Source organism: Lygodium microphyllum, chromosome 18 (assembly GCF_053477565.2).
Source record: "Lygodium microphyllum isolate KBCC chromosome 18, Lygodium_microphyllum_v1.1.10, whole genome shotgun sequence".
Lineage (NCBI taxonomy): Eukaryota > Viridiplantae > Streptophyta > Polypodiopsida > Schizaeales > Lygodiaceae > Lygodium > Lygodium microphyllum.
Window position 1 is genome coordinate 64,511,764 of NC_141152.1, and position 26,245 is coordinate 64,538,008.

Below are 26,245 nucleotides of genomic sequence, written 5' to 3' on the forward strand. Positions count from 1 at the left end.
AAGAGAGAGATTCAATGTATAGCATAGAACTGTAATATCTTTTTCATGCCTTGTTAAATTTGAAAGAGTTTTATAATTGTGCCATTTCATGAGATTTTATTTCATCTTTTTTATCAAATATTTGTGCTAGTTCATTTGTGCCAAAGCACACACAATTTGTCACTCACTATGCAAAAGCACATTTTGTTGATAGTGCTATTATTAGTATGGCCACTAATAAATAACCATCACCTCATTTTGTTGCATTAGAAGATAAGTACTAGCCATGCAATTAGAATTTGGCTCTATTGAATGCTAATTCAAAAAATTGGGAGCTTATTCAAGTGCTATTTTTGAAAGTGCCCCACATTGGAATATACGGTGCATTCTCTTGGAAAACATTTGATTGTTTATTCATTTAACTTTAGGTTGGTTGACGTATGAGATGGGAATATAATCAATTTTCTTTTTCTAGTGAAAACATGGATAAAATATGTTGGGATGATTTCATGTAAATCAAGAGTCTTAACCATTTAATCAAGAAAGTTTAGTGTTAGAAGTGGGCTACAACAAGTGCTATTTGCTTTGGAGTAACAAAAATAATTGGTTACCAATAATTCCAATATTGAGACACATAACAACCTTCTTTGAGCTTGATAAATCTTGAAGGCAAGAGAGAAATTTGGAAACAAGGGTTTAAGATTTCTAATTCCACAAGCTATCAAGTATAACCTATTCATTGCAAATGATCTCGTTTAGTGCAAATATCTCAATACAAATTGGTACTCCACCTTATCTAATTTCTTATTAAGATAGCTAGAGCAACAAATAGTTAGCTTGCGTTCCCTTTCTTTGAACTTTGTATCCAATAAGATTAGCATTGTAAAAGCTTGTTGATCATCCATTAAGTCCCTATCATTATATACATCACCCCAAGAAAAATTGAGCTATATAATATAAACTTAACTATGAGGTTAAATTCCATAAATTAGTCTCATGGGAGTTTGTAAGATATTTGTTTTTAAAATATAATGTATAACACTATATACATGTGTGTGCATGCATGCATGTGTGTGTGTGTGTGTGTGTGTGTGTGTGTGTGTGTGTGTGTGTGTGTGTGTGTGAATAAATAAATAAATAAATAAAGTTAAAGAAGAATAGCTTTGAAAGATACCAAGTGTAACTTTAATTTGAAATTTATCAAGGAATTTAAAGTTATGTAATAATAAAAAAGGTAGTAAATGAGGCTTTTTGAAAGATAGCTAACATGCTAGAGAGAGAGAGATTGTGAGAAATAGAGAGGATTATGAGAGAGAGAGAGAGAGAGAGAGAAGGATTGATTAAGATAGAGAAGAGAGAGGGATAGAGACAAGTAGATAGTGCCATGGAAAATACTTCTTTGACTCTCTAACAACTATTTCGATCTTCCCTAACATACTTGGTCTTATGTGGCTAGGGTCATGAAACTTATCAATCACCACCTCGAAGCAAGCTTAAGCCGATTGTTGAAGATCTATTAAGTGAAGATTGAGAAGGGGATTCTATATGTGAAGTTTGACCTTTGAACAATAGGTGACATGGTACCCAAGAAAAGCATTCTAGACTCAAAGCACACGATTGTGACTACAATGATTAGTCTACACATTGCAAGCTTTCCAAGTGCCTTTTATATAGTTGGACTTCCTTTTACCTAAGCAAATTCTTAAAAGGATAAGTAATCTAGTAGTTGAAGATAAGCTACAAGTTGGTAAAAGCAAAAATTAGACGAGTATAATTAGTAGCATGAATTGCTTGAATAGCATGACTTATTTGAAGAGGAAGCTTATGTGATTACATTCTAAGAAAGAATAAGTTGTGGATCGCATCTTCTTTTGCAAAGTATCTAACGATATTGTTTTGCTTTGTTGACTAATTCTTTTAAGATAAGATTTATTGACTTGGGAAAGTGATGGTCTTCTTAGTCAAGAAAGTCGCTTGATGGAGTATTCAAAGTGATTGTCTGGATTGAAAGGGGATGTTTTTGTAGCTCATGATGATAGGTTGGTTGCCTTGGTTGTGTATTCTTGAAAGGTAAAAGGAAGGAGTGTGCTAGACCTCCCCCAAGGCTAGTTGCAAAACCCTACACCAAGAGAGCAAGAGGTCCTTCCATAGGGAGGACATTAAGTAAGAGGTAGTAAGGGTGCATGGGGGATCTGGCTAGTAAATTCCTTATTCACTTAGGAACTACCTAACCCCTATGTGACTCTGGATGGACTTCTTGAAAAGCCTTGAAACTAGTTAAGGGTGGAATCTTAGTGGGATTGAACCTTTGGATTGTTACTTCCATGTGGATAGAAGGAGAAATTGTAATACTTTTGTATGGATAGGAGAAGAGATTGTAATATGAGGATGAATAAAGGAACTATTTGGAACTACTTGACAAAGAACTATTTTATCATGTTCACGTGTTGTGATATAAATTATGTGGATGAACCTAGTATTCTTAATCGTTAATTAAGAGAGTTGCCTTTATGTGTTGAAACATAAGTGTGATAGGTAATTAGATAACTCAAGTTGATCCAAAGAGGGAAGTAGGAGGTCATGATTGCCGACATATCCATCCTACAGATAGGTGGTCTTGGTGAGCAGATATTTTTCCTTCAAGACACTAGAATTAGGAAAATGCCAAATGCTTGACTACCTAGTGTGTTGTCTTAGATCTTAATTAATGTAATTTTAGGGGATCGAAGTTGAGCTTATACCCTACAAGTAGAGGGATCGAAGCTATCGCTCCCCCTTGTTTCTCACTCATTATAAACCAAGTGTGAGATTGATTTGCTTTGATTTGGGCAAACTTGCAATGGTTCGAGTACCAATACTAGAGAACTTATAGGTGACCTAAGTCTACTCTAGAAACCCAGATTCAAGTTGATCCTTATGGGTTATGGTCGAAACATTCCGTTGTGCGAAGTGGACTCAAATGAACTTAGGTGACAAACCTCATGTTATTCCAATGAGTACCAAGTGGCATTGCTTAGAAAAAACTCTTGATGAACCACTAAAATAATGTCATTGAAGGGATTTTAATTGGGCACATTATAACAAAAATCTAGATACATGATATGCTCAACACTTTCTATATATCTTCATTTATTGAATGCCATTTCTTACTTTATTAAGCATTGCATATAAATGCAATAGGACAAACTTTGGCACTAAAGCTAAGAATCATTTTTGTTGGATGGACAATCCCCTATTTGGAGCCATCAAACTCTAGATTCACAAACAAAATCCAAGAACCTCTAGAAGCATAAAACCAATCTAAGTGTGTTGCTCTCCATGATTGATCATTGCCAAATCTACCATCTCATGGGGGGTATCCACCATATTCTAGTCCCCCATGTACGACATATGAGACCATCCCAATTGACCCTACTTGTTATAAAAGAAGAGCAAAAACAATATCTAGGAAAATGCCCATTCTTCTTATTACTAAATAGCATGCATTAGGGAAGGGTGAGAATTTAATTGAGCATGTGATATCAACATTCAAAGCATCAATACACTCCAATGCTACTAGGGGGTTCCATCCTCCTGCCCTAGGGGGTGGGACATAAAGCACTTGACTTCATTCTAGCGCAAGATAATAGCTTGAATTGCCCTTATGATCAAAGCCTTGAGCCTTGAGATCATAGTTTTACTTGCTTCTCATAGGAAAAATATGCGATCTCCACATCCCCTACATGCCACATGTGCAAACTATTGAAGGCCAATTGCCTTATTAAACACCTCTTACAAAATATTGACTAAGGCTCTTACTCAAAGAATAAAGCATACCCTAAAGGAAGGAATCCATTGTATGCAATTCATATTTGTCTATAAAAGAAATATCTAGTAGGCTATATTGAACATGGTGATGGATCTTGATTATGCCCTCTCTTAATAGAGATTTTTGTCGTGGTCACTCCACCTTGATAAGGCACATGTTAGAGTACAGTGAGATTTCATCCTACTTACTCTTGTTGAGAAGATGAGATTTGATATGGTATTTTGCAAAATGGTAAAGGTTTTGTTTGTGAATGCTTCCTCTAGACTTTTGTCTCCATGGATACCTGAAGAATTCTTTTGTGTTGGCAAGATCGGCATGGTACGGCTATCTATTGGCTTTGCTATTGTTTGTAATGGCATTTAACCCCCTACTACATAATTTGGATAGGCTAGTTTCCTCTAAAGCAATGAAAGGCTTACCTTCGCCAGACGGTTTGGGCATATGTTTGCTAAATTTGGATGGGCTAGTCTCCTCTAAAGCAATGGAATGCTTACCTTTGTCAGATGGTTTGGGCATATGTGCTAGATGGTTTGGAAATATGTTGATGATCATGTGAATATCATTGAAGAAGACCCCTCTAGTATCAACACATTATCTGAGGTGTATGATGCATTTATTAGACCACTCATTTGTAGAGAATATCTCCTAATAATCTCAACCCACCATCTAGCCCGTTTAGCTCTTTCTTGCTTCTGAAGCTTAGCTTGATGGTCTTTTGGGTCTATTTCACTGCCTTTTGGCATACACTAATAAACTAGTCCTTGTCGACCGAGATTCAGAGGCCACCACTTATTAGCGGCTCTTGGTAGACGCACCACTTGTTGGGACCTAAAACAGGTCTAACAATGGCTCTATGGCACTAGCCAAGCCTCTACTATACACCTAAACCACCCCTTGGCCTCATAGCCAAGAGCGTCTAAGGGGTATACTACCCTAACCTCTAATGTAGAACTTCGCGTTTGTATGGATTGTAATCCAATGGATAACCCTTCCCACACTCCTTAGAGGGAGTCCCTACACATATCACTATGATACACCATGTAAGCACAGATAAAGAAAGTGCCCCTCAACGAATTGCATGGCCCCATTACACCTCTCCTACACCTCGGGGATAGGCCCCAAGATGTGTCGCTCATACATAGAACACATGCGATATATACTCCACTCTTTTAATGAATCGATCCAAAAGATGTAATATATTCCAGACTATGGATCCAAGGTAAGTAAGAAAAGATTGAACTATTGTGAATCTCTCTAAGAGAGGATATGGGTATCTTTGATATACTTATGGAATCAAAGATATTGGCATAGGAAAGTTAATTAGATACCTTGGCTACACTATTGGTCTAGGTATCTCACTCAAACAAAGAGTTGAGTGGCTTTTGCAAAAATTAAAATAGAAATTGGTAGAATGGATTAATAAGTCTCTTTCTACTGGTAATAAACTAGTGGTCTTGAAGTACATCCTCTAGTCATATATCATTTTTGTAGTTATTATATTTTTCTTTGTGAAATTGGCCTAGGAAGAAGTTAAAATTTTGTTTAGATAGTGGTAGTCTAACCAATAGCATAATTGGCATTTCATTTCATGGTCTTAGGTTACTACAAGAAGAGAAGGGGGTCTTCGGGTGTCCTGTCTAATTGAAATGGCAAATAAATTCAATTTGAAGTGGCTTTAAAAATTTTAAGACTCAAGCTAGATGTGGGTCCCATGTTGAAATCTTGGATTGCATCAGCCCCCATCCATAAGAAAGTCAAACCTGCCCTTAGATGTGGGGTCCCATGTTGAAATCTTGGATTGCATTGGCCCCATCCATAAGGAAATCTTGGATTGCATCAGCCCCCATCCATAAGAAAGTCTAACCCATTCCATTATCATGTAATATCATGGGCAATGAATGAAACATTGAAAGGGTTTGCTTTTACGAGGATTTCACTTATACACCTACTGACACTAGTTGGATTGTCTTTCAATCTTAACACTCATATGGTACCATCTTGTGACATATTCCTCACATTGTCCAAATCTAGCCTTTATCACCACTTGTAACTACCTCAATGACATATTTCTCAGGTTTTCTAGACCCAGCCTTCATCGCCACAGATAACTACCCCTATGGCACATTTCTCAATTTGTCTAGACCAAACCTTCATCACCATATGTAACTACCTCTACAACTACTACTCACTCTACCAAACCAAAAGAGAGTAGTGGAAGAAGACAACCTACATGCACTCTTTTTTTATGTGAGTGCAATGATTGACATATATGCCATGGTGAGACATCCTTGGAGTGACCATGCTACCAACCTACTACTTCGAGATGCTCAAGGATATGAATGCTAGCAAGTTCATGAATTGTAGCCATCTATTCCCTCTAACAACACCGCTACTAAAAGAGCAAAATTGGTCCCCCCAAAGAGCTACACAATTAGAGCTTGCATCGAGCAATCATTGAAGCTACTCCCTCTAATAGCACAAGGAAGGGAGAAATAATAAAAATTAAATTTTTTTTATTTAAAAAAAAGAAAGAAAAAAACACAAAACATCTAATATAGGATAGATACCTACACAATCCCATCACCTAGGGGCTCTTAAGCTAGGTACATCTTGTGGTCTTGGTTATTAGGTTCCACTCCTAATCCCCTATGACATCCCCCACATCACAATCTCAGGGCACATTAGGGGTAAGACATCCCAAGTTTACTTGGCAGATCTATCACCTTGAGCATTATATCGTACCTCCCCTCACACCAACCAAGTCCTCAAGTGCGACATGATACTCTAGGCTTGCTTGGAGTTCAACCCATCTCCTGGTTGCACTCACAAAAACCCATGCATTACAATAAGATAGGCACACCCCTAGGGAGTGCATATTTATCTAATTATTTCCTTCTCTTCCTCAAGCATATGCTTATATCCTTCTACAACAAAGATAAATTAGACCTCAACACCAATTTCCATTACCACTCCTCTAAGTACCCCATTGTTACCATCCTACACATGATGCTATAAACTAGAATAGAGTGTCATAAGATTGGCACTCATAGGGGAGTAATGTTAATTGTTGTTCATGTTCATGATTTACAAGTCCGAAACTATAAAAGTCCAAAAAGTGGAAATAGCAAAAGTGAATGCAAGTGTGGTGTGGTATTAATTTTTCTCAAATGCCTATAATTTTTTAAAAGTTTTAATTTGATATAACTATGAGAGCTAGGCTTACTCCCGTACAATTTGTAAAAATATTGTTTAGTCACAAAAGCATCCGTAATAGTTGGACGATTGTGAACATGGCATCTCTATTCACCATAAGTTAGGATGGCCTGATTAATTTAAGTCATGCATAAGAGCAAATAGGTCAAACTTGAGTAAAAAGAAAAGGGGTGCCTAATTTTCAAAGGGAGTCCTCATTTTAAAAGCTTCATGATAAAAGTCAAAAAGTGGATGCATGGCTCATTCTAGTGTGTGCAAACTTGAGAGAGCCTCATCCCTTGATTCTTGCTTCTTGATTCTTACTTTATACTTGCTTGTATGGAGAGACAAACAAACAAACAGACAGACAAAGAATGAGAGACCAATTGTAAAAGCTTTTATCCTCTTCTATCTTCCTCTTCTTCTTCTCTATGTCTTTCAACATATGAAGTTCACACAAATCGGATCAAAGTGATGAAAAGAAAGCATACTTGAGGAGTTGCATTCGAATCGCGGAGCCATCAATGCATATTGAAGCCTCGACTACAATGAGGTGAGTTTATAAATTCACTACTCATCATTCTAACTTTCATGCTTTCAATGTTGAGGGATGGAGAGGAATAGATAAATGAGAAAGTACATGCAATGGTTAGGCACAAGAGAGCCATAGTGGTGCCGATCAAAGCTCTTTAAAATAAGAGTTCTGCCAAGTCCCTCGTTGTTCGTATTGCATTGCGAAAGTGGCAGCAATCCCCAAATTGCCATTGCCATCAACATACATCACCCACCCAACCTATCTAACACTTTCATATTGCTTTCCTCTATTCTGTTTTAACAAGCAATCACATGCATATAAACCCTTGAAAATGCTTTATTTTAAGGAAAAAATATTGGTACTTTGAAAATAGAAAGAGGTTTTAAGGCAAGTTAACATGAGAGCTAATACCAATACTTTGTTGCAAGAATGCCTAATGTAAGGAGTAAAGGAATCTCACTCCATGCAAGGAGGTGCAATTAGAAGATTTACCATTCCTTCATGAAGTTCTCACATTTGTCAACATAGCAACCCTATCCTCTAACAAGCTTTTCATTTATTTTGACACTTCTCAACCCATGTAAGGAAGTACAATTAGAAGAATTACCATTCCTATTACTTCTCTTGCCCTATCACCCTATTAATAGCTCTGATGGGCTATTTATTCATTTTGCTTTAGCACGTAGCTCTTATTTACCAAACACCCATGCTGGCATTGGTAAAATTATATGATTGTAACTTTTGGAATAGCCTATAGATTAAGAAAGCACTTAAGGCGGTCCAATGAATACAAGACAAAGATTGCTAGTCTCAAGGCTCCTTTTGAGGTACATGGTTAATTAAAATTTCCCAATCTTTTACTTCAAACTTCATTCGATGGTCATATCCAAACAATGGGATAGAAACAAGAGGATAGCTTCAAACTTCACATGATCGGAGCATATTTCTCGCAGCCCAAGAACCTTGTGCTATAAGGGTCATTGAGAATGACCAAAATTCAACAAAGTTGAGCAACCAAGTAGTCATATAATCAACCATTGTAAACTCATGATGCTCTTGTATAATGCTGCACATACCTAGCACAGTGCAAGTCATGCAACTGGAACACCTGGATAAAGATTTAAAACACCCTGGGGGCTTATCATAATAAGAGTTGAAACATCATCTATGGGAATGGGCATATCATGAGATTGTGAGAGCAGAGAATCGAGGTACAGCCAGATTCAGTAGACACTGTGAGAGTGAGAGAGACAGAGTTGAAGCACGACACCCAAGAGAATAGACTGAATGAGTGTAATCTGAAAGTACAAAGTACAACCCTTAAACCTTAGGGTTGTAGGGGGGTGTTCACACCCGACACACACTAAGTGCCCAAATGTGTGTAACATAAGCACATAAGTACATACGATAATAAGACCATAAGTCTGGGGGAAAAAACCTCTCCTACCGAGAGTAAAAAGTGCCCCAATGTCCTACTGATCACCGACACTCCCATATGAGCGTAGGCGTAAGTAAGGCGTGAGTAAAATACCCAACAAACCCCCCTGGAGTGAAGAGTGATCAAGAGTACAAGGATCATCCGCCACCAAAGGATATCAAATTTAAAGCATCGCGAAATGCTTCAAATTTGTCACGAGGAAGAGCTTTGGTGAAGATGTCTGCCACATTACTGGTGGTAGGACAATAGATAAGGCTGATATCACCTGCATGTAGCCTCTCTCTGACAAAGTGATAGTGAATCTCAATGTGTTTCGTGTGAGCATGAAACACTGGGTTCCATGCCACTGCAATGGCACTCTGACTGTCAGTGAACAATGGAGTAGGCTCAGTAACAGATACATCCAAATCAGCTAGCAAGCGTCTAAGCCATACGCATTCAACTGTGGTAGTGAAAGCTGCCTTGTATTCAGCTTCACATGACGATGTGGCAACAGTGGATTGTTTCTTGCTAAGCCAAGAAATGCAAGAAGTGCCAAGAAAGAAACAATTGCCACTAGTAGAGTGACGTGTATCATAATCACCAGCCCAATCAGAATCACTGTAAGCATGTAACTGCAGTGGTCCCCCCTTGGCATAAAGCAACCCAAGAGAACGAGTACCCTGCAAGTAGCGAAAAACACGCTTGACAGCTTGCCAATGTGACATACGTGGCTGATGCATATACCTGCTCAAAGCTGAAACTGCAAATTGTATGTCCGGCCTAGTATTGCATAGATAGATAAGACATCCAACTGCAGGCGCATATATATGTATATCAAACAAATCACTGTCATCGTGTAATGACAGTTTCAGTCCAGGTTCCATGGGAGTAGTAACTGGCTTGCAATCCTGTAAGCCAAATTTCTCAAGAAGCTGCCCAATATACCGTGACTGTGATAACCCAATACCTCGAGCATTATGTATGAACTGGATGCCCAAGTAGTAATGCAAAACTCCCAAGTCAGACATGTCAAAAGTTTGCTGCAAATTTTGTTTGAATGCTGAAATCTGATCAGCATGTGTTCCAGTGAGCAAAAGGTCATCAACATAAAGACATAAAATCAGCATAGATCCCCCTTCTTTACATACGTAAAGGGTAGACTCAGATGAGCTGTTTAAAAACCCCTAACCAAGCAAGAAAGCATCTATCTTTTCATACCAAGCTCTAGGAGCTTGTTTTAAACCATATAGTGCCTTTTTGAGCTTGCATACCAAATGTTCTGAGCCTTCAACTGCAAAACCAATGGGCTACTGTACATAAACTTCCTCCTAAAGTTCCCCATGTAAAAATGCAGTCTTGATATCTAGCTGATGGACTGTCCAACCATAATGTGCAGCCAAAGCAATCATAGACCTGATGGTCGTCATACGGGAAGTAGGAGCAAATGTCTCCTCATAATCAATGCCCTTTTTCTGTGCGTAGCCTTTAGCTACCAGCCGTGCCTTGTATTTATCAATGGATCCATCTGCTTTTCTTTTCAATTTGTAGACCCATTTTGTTCCAATGGCTTTCTTCCCAAATGGCAAGGACACCAAATCCCAAGTGTAATTCTTAGTAATAGAATCTAATTCAGCTTGCATGGCTGCCATCCAATGCACACTGTGTTGTGCATCCTCATAACATTCAGGCTCTTCATTATCAAAAGTACTTGCTGCCATAATAAACTCCATGGTATGTGCTGAATCATGCAAACGAGTTTGCCTTCTAGTACGACCAGCCATGGGTGCATCCAAAGGACTATCTTGCATAGTCTGCAAATACCATCTAGGTAGCTGTCTAGCATCCTAGCTGTGTGCAAGCTCTTGCTGAATTTCTGTTTCAGCATGATGCTCAATATTCCGATCAGCCAATGGCTGAATTTCTGCACTTTCCATAGGAGCAGCTGGCTGAACGTTAGGTTCATTTTGTGAACCTCCAACTGAATCACCAAAAGTAATGGGCAGCAGCCCTTCAAAAACATCACGGGCAGCCTGATATGTGTCAAAACCAGCCAAGGATAATTCTGATTTTTCATCAAAAACAACATCCCTGCTGACAAAAACCTTCTTCGTAACGGGATCATAGAGTCTGTAGCCTTTGCTCTCATTGCTATATCCCATAAAAATGCACTTAACAACCTTGTTGTCCAATTTTCTTCTAAGTACCTGTGGAATATGGGCATAGGCAAGACACCCAAAGGTACGAAAGTGACCAACAGAAGGTTTACGGCTGTTCCAAGCCTCAAATGGTGTGATGGTCTTCAAGGCTTTGGTAGGGCATCTGTTCAAAATATGGCAAGCACACATGACTGCTTCCATCCAAAAACTATGCGGCAAGCTCTTTGCCTTCAGCATACATCTGGCCATCTCCATGAGTGACCGATTTTTCCTCTCTGCTACCTCATTCTGCTGTGGAGTATAGGCTGTAGTATACTGATGTACTATGCCCTTCTACTGCAAAAAAGAATTCAGCATAGAGGACATATATTCCCCCCCTTGGTTCGAACGGAGAGTCTTAATGTGGCATCCAAATTGGTTTTCAACAAGTGCACTGAAAGCCAAAAATGCATCATACACTTCTGACTTCTTTTTCAAACAATAGACCCAGCAGAAACGTGTGAAGTCATCAATGAATGTCACAAAATAATAACAACCACCCAATGACATGGTCTGCATAGGCCCACAAACATCTGAATGCACCAACTGCAATCTGGTTGTTGCTCTGAAAGCAACATCACGAGGAAATGAGAACCGATGCATTTTTCCCAAAATGCATCCCTCGCATAAGTACTCAGGAGGTCTCTCCAAGAGAGGTAAGCCATCCAGCATCTGAGTACGCTGTAAAAGCATCAAGCTGCCAAAGTTTACATGCCCTAAACGAGCATGCCATAACTCCGCCTGTATCATAGCAGAAGTGAGAGTGGATGTCAAGTATGCTGACTGATCTACTGAAAGAGCATCCAACTCATATAAACCATGACACAAAGATCCTGTCAATACCAATGTCATGCATTCTTTTTCTCGAACCATGCAACGGTCATCATCAAAAGTGACCTGCATACCACAACGTGCCAAAGAAAAAATAGAAAGCAAATTCTTCTTTATTCCAAGCACAAACAAAGCATCCTGCAAGCGGAGAATGGAGCCATCAATGGCTGTGAGCTGAATCTCCCCAATACCACGAACAGGGTATGATGCATTATTGGCACACTGTACCGATTTCCCAACGGAAGGTGCACTAACTGAAGCAAACAAATCTCTGCAAGATGTGATATGTCTAGAAGCACCACTGTCAAAGAACCAAGTGTCGGCATCCTCTGTAGATCTAAGTGCTCTATCGGCCCAAGAGATGTCATAACTGCAAGTGTAAAAACAATAGTCCCTGTCCACAACAAAGGATGGGGACTCACTAGCAATGGAAGGAGTAGTAGAAACAGACATTCCTGACTCCTTCTTCTCTTTGGCAATGCGCTTTCTACACTCAGTGATATAGTGGCCGGGCTTCTTACAATAATGACATTTTCCTTTCTTTGCTTGCGTCCCCCCTTGTGATTGATTCTGCAATGTGCCCGAAGTGCCAGAACTCTGTGGAGCATTTTTCACCTTGCTGTTCTTGCCTTTCTGTCTTGCCACAAAAGCCTGCTCAGAGACTATAGCATCTACACCACTATTTTTCCGTGTTTGCTCCTCCTCTAGAAGCAAGCTAACCAGCTGAATAAAAGTGAGTGGGTGCTCAGCAATCCTCATGGTGAGGTTCAATGCAGTATGAAAAGACAAGTACGAAGGAGGTAAGGAGTTCAAGGTGGTGGATATCAACTGTGCATCCGAAAAATACTCATCTACATTCATGAGCTGCTCCCTCAAGTCCTGAATCTTGTTTAAGTGATCCTACATAGAATCACCTTCATGCATCTTCAGAGTTTCCAACTCTTTTTTCAAAAAAGAGATCCGAGTCTCATTCTTTCCTGCAAACATATGCTCCAAAGTCAACCATGCATCTCGTGAAGAAGATGCCGAACGGATATGAGGTATGATGGACCGCTGAACTGCCAGAGCAATCAGCGACAAGGCCTGTGCATCACGGGTAGCCCAAGCTTTTTGAGCTGCAATTCTTGGAGGAAGTGGCTGAGGTGGAGCGGGCTGAGGTCCCCGTTGTCCACGTGCGCCATGGGGAGGAGGAGTAGCGGGAGCTACAACTCCCGGTCGAGTTTCCTCTCCACGACATAATCCCATAAATTCTTGGCCACTAATACATTTTTCATCATGAATGACCAAAGGGAATAGTTGTTTCCGTCCAGTCTGTCCTCCTTGGATACATACGTAAAAACATCACCTCCCTAATTTGCCATGATGACAAATTTCCAAAGACAAAATGAGCAATGTCAAAGCAGTACGAACTGGAAATCTGCAAATTTCTAGAAATTGCAGCAAATACGTTTCTGCAATTAATTTGCAAGGGCGTACTCTATTAGAAAACTGTCTTTTAATGCACGCTTCCCAAGGTGCAAACAGTGCACTGCAACACTGTTATGTCAAAATCCCCAAAATTTCTGTCAAAAACAGTCTTTCTGTGACTGTATCAACAGTTTAAATGCATCTGTCCTCCAAATACACAAAAGCCCCAAAATGTCTGACGATCCTGTCCAAATATTTGCATGAAATTTTTCCCTGCACTTGTTCTGTGTTGCCGCGTGTGAACCTTCTCTTCCAGAGCTTTGTTCTAGGCTGAAATAATAAAAAATTTTGAAATTTTTACCTGTTGCAGAGCAGACTGGCGTGTGGTCAAAAACGGTGGTCTGACGGGCGTCGTCTGACGAAGTGGGCAGGGGACGTGGACAGGGCAGGCGACGTGAAGATTTAAAACGGCGGCAGGCGCAGGAAACGGTCGCGAGCTGACGTGGAGGTTGACAAGCGGCGCAGGCGTTGACTCGTGGCTGGTTGTCAGGCCGTCTGACGGAAGTCGTGTGGGCGAACAGTGCAGACGTTGGAGGACTGACGGAAGTCGCCTGGGCTCACGAGGGCAGCGCTGACCTGGCGGGTGGAGCAACACGCTGTATTCTGGAGTTGCGCAATGTAACGCTGGCAGACTGACGGGGGCAGGGGCATGCTCAGCAGGCGAGCAGCTCTCTGACGTTGGCGACTGTTGGCGAACAGCACTGGCGTGCTGAAGACTGACGACTTGCACACTGCAGGCAGGAGCTGAGTTTAGAGCTGTGCTCTGATACCAAATGTGAGAGCAGAGGATCGAGGTACAGCCAGATTCAGTAGACAGTGTGAGAGTGAGAGAGACAGAGTTGAAGCACGACACCCAAGAGAATAGACTGAATGAGTGTAATCTGAAAGTACAAAGTACAACCCTTAAACCTTAGGGTTGTAGGGGGGTGTTCACACCCGACACACACTAAGTGCCCAAATGTGCCCTCCTACCGAGAGTAAAAAGTGCCCCAGTGTCCTACTGATCACCGACACTCCCGTATGAGCGTAGGCGTAAGTAAGGCGTGAGTAAAATACCCAACAGAGATTGTAAAAATATCATATGATAATCAACAAAAAATGTAGAATCAGAGATTCTTATGCTCCATGGCTCAAGAATGATCAAGTGTATAATAACACAGGCATCCCTTCTTCCGCAGAGATTTCTGCTCTACATTGTTTGAGGGTGATCTTACTATCTTGCTTCAAGTTTATGGACCACCACAGTCATTCCATCTTTCATCAACTTCCGAAAGTTCTTGTAGAGCCCTTTGAGAACTTGGAAATGTTGATCCCTCCATATGAGGTCTGCATACTCTGGGTGGTCAACAAAAGGATTTCGGTTGTGCTGATAGACTGCACACACTCGAGCATTCCTCAGCTTCTCTTCAACTGAGGGGGGATCTGTAGTGTTCCAATCCAGTAGAACAGAGAGAAGTCCCATTTGTGCATTAGCTGAAACATTTCAAAAAACAATTGTTTACTGGCCGTTTCCTTGCATGTCAGGAAAAACTAAACAGCCATGAACTAAATACACAAATGCAAAACATACAGCAAGTATCATTATATGTCGTATGTGAATTACCACAATCTTACAGGCAAAGAATCTACCTCAGCTAATATACTCAAGTTGATAGCATTTCATGAACAATTTGCAAGCAGAGAAAAATATCATCACAACCTAGATGAATTATCACAAGCCTACAGCCAAAGAATGTAATCACATGGTTTGTAGCTGCACTCAGCTATAACCAAGCTAAAATAGTACAGTGGACAGCCAACTCAAATGGTCTAAAGTAGCTTGAGCAAACATATTCACATTAATTTCTAGTATTTCTGTCAAGATCAGAAGAGCCATTGCAACAAACAAGATAATGTGTCATCTGCCAGCTGAGTACAAGGCTTTATTTGTCACTGTGCATGAAGCCTTACAGCATTTGCATTCACGTACTCGGTCATATATTCCTTGATGCCTGTCAATTACAATGCAAACTTCAAAGTGCTTTTGCTTTAACTAACCAGATTTCCAATTGAAAATATTGCTGATTTTCAAGTATTCAAATATTTGGTCCACACAAGAGGAGGTGGAGGGTATGTTATTCCATTTTAGACTTCACTGGTCTTCTGATGCTTTGCTGAGAAAGCTAATGTCAGATCTATAACCAGACTGCCAGTGAACACATCTGTTAAAGTTGTCTTCTGGAAGTGAAGCATGGCAGACTGCCGTCATCCATGTCTCATTTCTACAGAATAGTTTTCTGATAGCTATACTTTCATATGTATTAACAAATGGCAGATGTATATGTAACCATCTTGGGCAGCTTGCAGCTTGATCATTTTCTCTCTGTAATGAGTTAAGGGATGATCTATGGAAAAGTGACACCTGTCCATTAACATGTATTCTCAGTCATGCATGACTGGCCTTGCCATGTATGCTGCATTCTTTTAATCCCAAAACTAGCCGAGTTAATTGATGCCTATGAAACAATCTGCCTCTCCTTCCATTCACCCTTTACAAATCTCATCAAAGAGACTTTAATAAGAGGAATTTGGCCATTGATGTTGCCGTACTCTTGAGTCTAAATTGGTCTGCTCTTATCATCTCTGCAATGCTCTTTGAGTAACAATCATTCTTGAAGGATTAGGGGTAGGAACATTTAATCTGCTGTTACAGATTATAGCAGCAAAGCAGCCCTTTTTCTATTTACATTTGCAAGTAGCTTACATTTTGCATTTGTCCTATTGTTTGGATGTAATGAAAAATGCACACATTCAACAGTAATTTTCATCGTCCCCTCCCCCATCCCATCCCCTCCCCCCCCTATCATCATTGTTTGTAGCTGCCTTTTAGATCCCCCCCTAAATCTCTTGCTCTAGCAATCTAAATTCTACTTCACCTGATACTGTGTACAAAGTTCATCTAGATACATACACGTTGAAGATATACCCACCCCACCCAATACTGTGCAAATTTTTTGTGGAGTTTTGAGTTTTACAATCCATTTTGTCAATGACAACCTAAAAGACCACGTAAACAAGTGCTCACTATTCTAAAATTGAGATTAAGTCCCAAACCATCATTTGGAGTGTCCGACAGCTGAAGTGTCACGTTGGTACTTGGATCATTGCTTCCATATCGTACTGCCATGTACATTAAGGACCGTGCTATATCTCCTCTGACCTGTAAACGACAGACGTGTGATAAAGGCATGAAACAGGCATGTCAACTATCTCCAAGTCTCTAGAAACCCTTGTTTAAACAAAAGGGACATAAGAACTTGCTCATGATACAAAATACAAATTATTAAGCTCTGGCATCACTATTTAACATTATGTTCTTGACATACTTCACATACTGTGTTCATGACTTTTGAAACCAGAGAGGCTCCAATACAAATAACAAAAGAAGAAAATAGACCCGAGATGGTGGCAACCAGACAGCCTTGTCTGTTGCTGTATCCAAGGCAGCTTCTCGGTTTGCAGGCACATAGCATGTCTTGCTCTTTTTCTGGGTGCAATCTCCATAATACTTGTTACCACGTGCAGAATTGACTGCAGCCATAAAATGCACAAAAACATGAGTATCAATGTGTAAAGAGAAATAGAGCTTATCGATATCACACATTACAAACGTAGAAGACTACCATTTACATCTGCCGGGCGCAGATTATGCAAATCACTGAAGTCAGGATGCCCTTTAGTAAGACCATAAGAGCGTGGCCATAGATGTTCTCCTACGACAAAGATAGTAGCAATCAAAATAAGTATTGGCTATAACCTGCAGACAAATGGAAATGGAATAAAGTCAATAACCCAAGCCTTACTATTCCATCCATCTGGTTTTCCAGCTAGCTTTTTGGAAACTCTTCTCTGAGAATATATTTCAACTCTACAAAACAGCAGTTATAGAGAATAGTATGAACTCCAGAATGCAAAGATGATCTATAATTATTCAGAAAGGTAATAGATGCAAAAGGAAGAACTTACACATCAGAACACATTTCTGGATTTTTTGCATCTACTGCATCCAACAGCATAAGTGCCTCCCACACCTTTACAAAGAAAACAAATACATAAATACATGGAACTGTCTAAAACACAGACAAATCAACGGTTGGCATGTTAAATTGTTTTGCGTGATACAAGAGATAGACTACGAATGCCTTTCCTTGTCTGGACCGTTGGTGTGTTTGGATTGTGTTTGCCTTGACACAGTTGCTGTTCTTTCCTCTTTCATCTACACCCTCGTGTTAGCAAATGGAGGACCTAGATTCAGGATGATAGCATCTAACCACCTAGAAGAACCCTCAGAACCCTTACATGAAGCGATGACGGTTCAAAGTTAAAGAGGGATGTATTAGTTTGGTATGTATCATGTATTTTAGGCACTTTGTTAAGCCTTCAGTCAGGCACCTTTAAGAGGCAGCTGGGTGGCTCTTTTAGAGTTCTTTCAGTTGTCTAGGGTCTCGTCTTGAGGCTGTCTATGGACTCATCCAGGGGCCTACATATGCTCCTCTCCACTTTCAGTTGTATCACATCATCTTGCATCCTTGGAGAGAGGGAGACCGTAGGCACTATTGCTGGTCATCATTTTGTTGGGACCCTAGTGGTGTTTTACTATACATCTAATGCTTCATCTTATGGATTCCATTGCCCATTCATCCTTAATCCTCCTATTTTTGTGTTCATTTCTTTCCATCAGCGTTCATGCTTTGTCTTTCTCGTTCCGATCATATGTGCATTCTCACATGCTATCCAACCACCTGATTTCAAGTCTGAAACCCCTATGTTTTCCACAGCCCGAGCTTTCTACCCTTGCATTTCTACTCCCTACCCCTTTCCACCTGGCAGCCTGCACAACAACTGGGTGCCCTCTTCCTAGCAATAGGCGACCAGTTCTGAAAAAGGCTAACCCTGTCTTTTCTGCTACTGCATGTTCATGAGGGGGCATATGTTCATGGATATGGTTGTGTTGTGTCTTGCATGGGCAGGTTGGATCCGACATGGACCTTTTATTTGTATCAAAGCCTCCAACCTGTTGTCTGACACAAGATTCAAAGGCATGCACAAAACCACCATTTACCCATGGAACCGTGATATTAACATTTGACAAGTACACTTTCCTCTCATATAGGGTGATATTAGACAACATGTATTTTAGGAAGTGTTAGCAGCTACAACATCATTAGTAATCGTGGTCATGGGGATAGGTAATTCTTTTCCATAGACAACTCCAAAAGGTGCTTTACCAATAGCAAAGTGTGGAGTGTTATTGTAAACAAATTGAAGGATGGACAAATATCGATCCCATTTATTAGGTTTGTCAATGGTGTAGGATCTAAGAAGGTCAAGGATAGTACTAGTCGCTTCAAATTGACCAAGCTGAGGTGAAATCCATCTTAGAACCTAGATTTTTAAACAATGCTACCCAAAAATAATTACAAAATCAACCATCACGATCAAAAAGTATAACCTTAGGTAACCTGTGATTAGATTCATGGGCTATTAGATACTAGTAAAGGTATAAACTATCCATATTGTTTACCATGATAATGTTTAATATGTTGAGAGACAATGCATTCAGACACAATTTTTGCAATATCGTACTTCACTGCAAGCCAATAAAAACATTCTTTGTATGTAGCTATCGTAGATTGAATATCTCAATGTCCCATATAAGCAGGTGCATGCATTTTAGTCATGGAAATATCTCTAAAAGGTATAGTAACACGAACTTTCTTTGATCATATAAAAATCCATTCATATAAGAGTAATTATAAACGGATATTCATTATTCTCCTGCCATCGCATCGTTGCTGCCCCCCGTCTCTGTTCGAACTGTCGTCGTGCCAGTCCTCCCCTCCCCCTGCCTGCACCAGTCCCCCCGGCCCTACGCCAGTATCCTCCCTCCCGTTCGACATCCCTCCCCCCCCCCCCGGTTCGACTTTCCTCTTCCCTCCCCGTTTCCCCCCCTCCCCTTTTGCCAACCCTACCCCCCCACCCTCTGCAACCGCCTGCTCGCCCTGCGTCCGCCGCCTGTCCTACGCCCCCCCCCCGTCCGCCCGCCCTGGGCCTCCCTGTGCTCCCCCTTTCCCCCCCTAGCCGCCAACTGCCCCGCCGCCCCCCCCACGCGCGCTCCCCCGCCCTGAGGCCCCACCAGACAATCACACCACAGTTTGGAAAATAGAAACCCCCCGCCTCCTCACCATTGACTCCCCCCCCCCCCCCCCCCCCAAAAACCTCCAGTTGCTCCCTCCCCCAGCAGCAACTCCCCCCCCCCCTGGTAGCACAGCAGCGTGATAGGCAGGTTCCCAACAGGGACACGCAATGGAAACCTCTAGTCAGACGCCAGCACATTCTGCGAGTGCCCCCCAGTCAAACACCTTGCGCATCATCCTCTCTGAGGAACAGCTCTTGGCCGTCCGAGCCACAGAGCTAGAGTTAAAAGAAACGGCGATGTTTGGTCAGGTCGTAGGACACTCCCCATCGAGGGCCTAGCTGCGGGATTGGCTTCGCTCCACGCTGCGCATTGGAGCAGCGCAGATTGTGGAGGCAATCCTCATGGGCTAAGGGATCTTCATGGTTCGACTCACCTCTGCGGATGTAGCTCGTGAATTAGTGGAGAGCTCGCCCTATGCCTCCACGAAGGGGGTCATCTACATGGTTCCCTGGTATAGCGGCTTCACAATGGAGACATTTGCGCTCCACAACAGATTTCTCAAACACCTAGTCACCTTACTATTCCCCAGACTCGCAGTAGAGTACCGCCAGTTAGTGGAGAACTTTGGACGGCTCTTCGGCACAGTTCTTCCTGCCTCCTTTGCGGATGCAGTGACAGCTGCAAGAGTCCCAAAGGTACAAGTGGCCGTGAAAGACACAAAGAGTATACCAAGATTCCTGGAGATTGAGGCAGGAGGTCACTCCTTTAGGCAGTAGGTCATTGTGACTGGGCAACCAGCAAGCACTGCCACAACTTTGGGCATCAAGCAGCAGACTGTACGCGTTTCGGAGCCAAGACAGCTTTGTCGACAGGCCCGCAGGTGGACGCCAACGGCTTCACACGGGTCCAGAGACGACAGGGGGGGCCGCAACCAGCTCCTCAGATGCAAACTCGACAACAGGGAGCAGGAGGGTGAGCGACACCCCCTCGGTAGAGCACTTTGCAGCCCCCCCCCCACCCACCTGGTAGGACCGCAGTCCCGCACAGCCACCACCCGCGCCACAGACTACCTCACCTGAGATCCCACAGTCCCCATATCCACCCCCCCCTCAACCTCCCAGGTTTCCCCCACTGACCCTGGTCCACAGCCCCCCCTTTCCAGGGCCACCAGTCCCCCCCCCCCAACACCCGCCACGTACCTCCGACCATCCCACCTCCACTCGATCCTCTTCCCCCCCACCACCTCCCCTGCCAAGCACCCCCCCAATCCACATCCGGTTCAGGTAATCCCCCCCAAATCCACCCCCCCTCCTCCCATAGAAGGTGACGAACCACACACGCCTACATCCTCCTCGCACCAACAGTTTTCCCCCTCCCCCACAGCCACCAGCTCATCTGCCTCTGCCGCCTGTCACTCTCTCCCAAGACAAGCACAGCTATTGCCACAGGAGTTCTTCCGCAGTGGTTCATGATCCTACCTGAGAGTTGCGGAGCGTAAAGAGTTTCCACTACCTCTAGAGGTGGGGATGTTCGCGATTTGCAAGTCAAGAAGGGGCAAGGTCCATCTACTAGCACCATGGACGTCGACACAAATAGAGGAGTTGAAGAGTCTGGTGGCAGACCACATCTCCCAGTGGATGGGAGAAGAAGGACTAGCACTGTTTGCACAACAGTGGCCTGGTTACATGGTGGACATTAACTGGTTGTGCTGAGATCCCACACTTGAGCATTATCTTTCAAGCCCCTCCACAGTGGAGAGCTCCGAAGGATGTGACTGAGTGGCCCTTGGCACAAGCGGCCCGTTTCTACCAGTGCACAGAGTCACGACTCTCAGTATAGCTGAGATGCATTGATAGTACCACCTGGAGCATCTATCACCCCTATGGTCCGGCCGAGGATCACCATAGGGGACTGGAGTTCGCCGTCCAGATCTGCGGCAAAGCGTACTTGCATGCCCCAGAGTTTTTCCTCTTCATCAACAGCCTCCACACCAAACAGATGCCTATTCGGTCAATCACAGGTTTTCCCATGAGCTTACACCTTGCATCCTAAAATGTGAATAGCCTCCACTATAGTGGGGCACGTGGTTTCAAGAAGTTGATTATTCGGTAGGAGCTACAGCCTGCCCTTGCCGGACGGATCGACATCTTACTTCTACAGGAGCACAAACTTACTCCCACCCAGGCCCAACGGGTAGGGAAGGTATTCCCAGGCAGCTCGCATACTTACTAGGAGCACACCATAGGTGCCCACAGCAGGAATGTTGACGTATGCACCTCTATTGGCCCGAGTCTCACCGCATGTGTACGAGACCACGGGACGATAGTGGCAGGGAGGGTTCTATGGATCAGATTGGATATTGGGGACTCGTGCCTTGGAGTCCTCAATGTCTATGCCCCTACGATGCGATGTAAGCTCATTCATTTTGGCTTATCTCGATGTTTCTGGGCTGAAGCAAGCTTAACAACGGTATTTGTGCAAAATCATCTTCCTACAACTACTCTTTCTGGTAAAATACCAATTACTACTTGGACAGGTGAAACTCCTATTTCATATTTTCAAACTTTTGGATGTATTGCTTGTATTCATGTACCCAAAGAGACTCACAAAATACTTGATCCTCCCAGTTTGACAGTTCTTTTCATTGGATATTCAATTTTTTCTAAGGGATACAAGCTTTATGATCCATCTTCCAAGAAGGTAATCATAAGTCGTGATGCTTTTTTCAATGAGCAACTTATTGGCATCACCACATGGTCTAAGGAGGATTCTGGGTGAATGTGGTCACTAGAGAACGTTGATGATACAAAGTCATTACTCACTTATTTTCCTTTTCTATATGATAATGAACCTCCTTCATAGCATAATATTGACTCTTCAAATCACGATTCACAACCTGTACCTATTATTGCTATGTGTCTCTTGTGTTTGTTTTTTCCTCGAGTATTTTTAGTATAAACTTTTCTCATTGTAGGCGTATTCACCTTCTGAATAGTTAAGGAAAATAGGGTATCTTTGATATAACTCCTCGTCCCACTCTTGCTCTATTTGGTAATCCTCATACATGCACTAATCCTCTTGCACGTTTGCCTAGTCCTCACACTCTCCTGGCAGAGTTTGTATAGCCCTTCTCTCCATCTTCCCGTACATGAACCTGACTTGTAAAGTCACCATTACAAATCTTGAATGGATTGGCAAGATAGCACCACAGGCATGCTACTAAAGAAGGATATTGTGAACTATCTATACAGAAGCCTCCATGTTGCCAACTTCGTTGACTTCTGTGACTCTATATATTCGTTTGGCTTAAAATCATGGAAGACAATGTGAAACATTTGCTCCCTGGATCGTTGAAGGAGACTTCAACAACCTGGAGGCTTTGGAGGACTAGCAAGGCAGAGGCAGAAACTACCAAGGCATGGCCGGGGAGGAGCAGGAGGCATGGGAGATCTTTCTACTGGCAGTAGGAGCACGCCATGCTTGGAGAGACCCTGCCTTCCGCAAGAGGGAGAGGTCGCTGGACTTCTCTTGGGGATACAGGCGGCTAGGTGGAGTCCTGTTGGAGGGGTTGGACAGATTTTATGTGGGAGAGTGGGGAGGCTCTCCAGGAGACCAGATTGGGTAGTTGGCAGGCACCACGTGTTATCCGATCATTGCCCGGTTCTGCTGACACTAAGTACCCCTAGCATCTGCCCTAGACACATGATCCTGTCAGATCCTTGACTCGATCTATAGGCGAAAGGAGATGACGAGACAAATAGAGCAGATTTGGACCAAGGGATGGGGTAGGAGGGATCGGATCGCAGAGGAGGCTGCAGAGGTCTTAGCCAAATCGAGTCAAGCACAATTTGCCAAGAGGCAGCCATAAAGCCAGGCAACAGAGCTGGGAGAAGGAGAGAGCCCTCCGACAGGACTTTGCAGCCACGCTCGCAGAGATTGTTTTGGGAGGCACCAGGGGATCCCACCCTCCACACACAAGAGATGTGCGCATGAGCAGCCATTGCTGGCCTAGAGGACAGGTACTCAAAGTTCTCTTTCCACACCTTAGCAGCTTTTTGTGCATGGAAGGGGAACATGATGTGCAAAGAGTTTTTCCCGGTACACCATCCTTGCACCTCAGGAGAGCAAATACGCAGCCTTCAAGATCAGTATGGGAGGACTCGTTCTAGCCCAAATGAGGTGATGGAGATTGCCACCGACTACTACAGACGCCTTTTCCAACAGGAGACAGCCTCAGCTAGAGGACAGCGATATAGGCAGTAGGTCCGGGATCACATCCCGTCCCTCATCACAGAGGAGATGGGACACTCCCTCCTAGCCCCCTTCACAGAGAAGGAACTAAAGGAGACTTTCCATACACAAGACGCGCAGAAATGCCCTAGCCTCTCTAAGGTCTTCTTCACTACCTACTGGGAAGTGGTGAAGGACCCCCTACTAATGGCCTTCCAAGAGATTTTCACTTCAGGATAGATGCCAAGGAGCCTTTCGACAGGCCTTATTAGTGTTCTCCCCAAAGGGGGAGACCGGTTGGAGCTTTCTCAATGGAGACCAATCACCTTATTGTCAATGGCCTATAGGGCACTGGCAAAGATGATTGGTAAGCGACTATGCCTCGTACTTCCAAACATCATCCACGATACATAGACAGGCTTTGTCTAGGATAGGAGCATCCTAGACAATGTATTCACCTTCTTTGAGGCGATAGAGTGGGCTCGACACAGTGGGCAAAGACTGGCCATACTACTCTTGGACTTCGAGAAAGCTTATGACAGGGCGGACTGGGATTTCCTAGAGGGCACCATGGTGACGTTGGGTTTTCCCCAAGCTTGGATTCGCGTGTTGTGACGGATTAGGCACAGAGATCGAGACAGACAGTCGTTACGCGCAGTGAGAGTCAGAGAGAGTGAGACAGAGCAGAGTAGAGAGTGAGCCTGTTAGTAGGTACAATGACAATAGTGTACCTTTAGGTTTTTAGATAGATATATATGTGTAAGTACAAGTGCTAAGGGTGTGTTCACACCCGAGCACATTTAAAGATACGAGACCTTTATTCCCTACAATCTCCCACCTAAAGGTAATGTGCCTGAAGAGGATAAAAGAATTAGCTAAGTCTAGGTATGTACAAAGTTGATTACATATATCTATCCAACTCCCATCATATGTCAGCAATGAGCAAACCGCTCTGCTGGAAGGCCCTTCGTGAGAAGGTCTACAGGGTTATCATCTGTATGCACTTTGACAAGCTCAATGCTCTTACTGTCAAGTATATCTCTAATGAAGTGGTACTTCACCTATATGTGCTTTGTCTTTGCATGAAAGACAGGATTCCGTGCTAGCATGATAGCACTCTGACTATCACAATGGAGAACAGGTAACTCTGAGATGCCAAGCTCTCCCACCAAACGTGAAAGCCATAAAGCCTCCTTGCATGCCTCAGTGGAAGCCACATACTCTGCCTATGTAGTAGACAATACAACACACTTTTGTAGCCTAGAGATCCAAGATACTGCTCTCCTGTGAAAGTAAACACATACCCAGAAGTGGACTTCCTGCAGTCCGCATGACCAGCATAGTCTGCATCCGTAAAGCCAATAACAGATGCCTTCTGCTTTCCAAAGCAGATGCACAACTCCTTTGTGCCTTTGAGGTATCTCATAATACCTTTCACTGCATCCCAATGCTTCTTGCCAGGGGTTGCCATGTATCTGCTAACCACTCCCACTGCAAAGGCAATGTCAGAACGTGTAGCAACCATAGCATACATCAAACTGCCAACAGCTGAAGCATATGGTATCTTGGCCATTTCAGCCTTCTCATCATCAGATATAGGGCTGCCCTCTGCACTGAGTTTCACATATGGAGGCAATGGAACCCCAATTGTTTTCCCCCCCTCCATATTGAAACGCTACAAAACTTTGGAGATATACTCCTGCTGAAATAGATAGAGTAAGCCTTTCGATCTATCTTTGAGTATTCGCATGCCAAGAATGTGATTTGCATCACCAAGATCCTTCATGTCAAAGTTGCCATGAAGACTTTGCTTCAATGAATCCAAGGCATGAGTATCCTTGCCAACAATAGCATGTTATCAACATACAAAACCAAGATAATCAGGCTGCCATCTGCTGCCTTCTTGGTGTACAAACAGTGATCCACTTGACTTCTATGAAAGCCTTGGGATTGCGTGAATGTATCAAACTTATGATACCATTCGCTTGGTACTTGTTTCAGCCCATACAAACTCCTTTTTAGTTTACATACCATTTTTTCTTTCCCTTGTTCAACAAACCCTTCAGGCTGCTGCATATATATGTCTTCATGCAGATCACCATGTAAAAACGCAGTCTTTACATCCATCTATATGAGCTCCATATGCTCAATTGCAACCAAGCCCAAAATGGTTCTCAATGTAGTCATCTTGACTACAAGAGAGAAAATCCCATCAAAATCAATTCCATGCTCCTGCTTGTACCCCTTTGCAACCAATCTTACTTTGTACTTTGGTAAGGAACCAAAAATGACCTTCATCTTGTAAACCCATTTGCATGGAAGGGTTTTCTATCCTTAAGGCAACTGCACCAAGTCCCAAGTGCCATTTTTTTCAAGAGATTCCATCTCTGACAGCATGGCTTTATACCAT

General features: G+C 42.7%; 1 protein-coding gene across 3 annotated transcripts in view; it reads right to left on the bottom strand.

Annotated features, from left to right (window-relative positions):
* Positions 1–14,288: 14,288 nt before the first annotated feature.
* The window catches only part of LOC148020962 (uncharacterized), a 41,043-nt gene continuing 29,086 nt past the window's right edge, over positions 14,289–26,245 (bottom strand). Inside the window, exons 4-9 of one of the 3 annotated variants that reach the window (XM_087698791.1) lie at positions 17,433–17,497; positions 17,270–17,334; positions 17,090–17,179; positions 16,864–16,997; positions 16,521–16,626; positions 14,289–14,900 (exon numbers count right to left, since the gene is read on the bottom strand). In XM_087698791.1, the coding sequence (XP_087554917.1) occupies positions 14,641–14,900; positions 16,521–16,626; positions 16,864–16,997; positions 17,090–17,179; positions 17,270–17,334; positions 17,433–17,497 (720 nt within the window). In that variant the 3' untranslated portion in view covers positions 14,289–14,640. Of the gene's footprint in view, positions 14,901–14,931; positions 15,419–16,520; positions 16,627–16,863; positions 16,998–17,089; positions 17,180–17,269; positions 17,335–17,432; positions 17,498–26,245 lie in introns of those variants that run through there. The other 2 variants (XM_087698793.1, XM_087698792.1) reach the window with 2 other exon arrangements.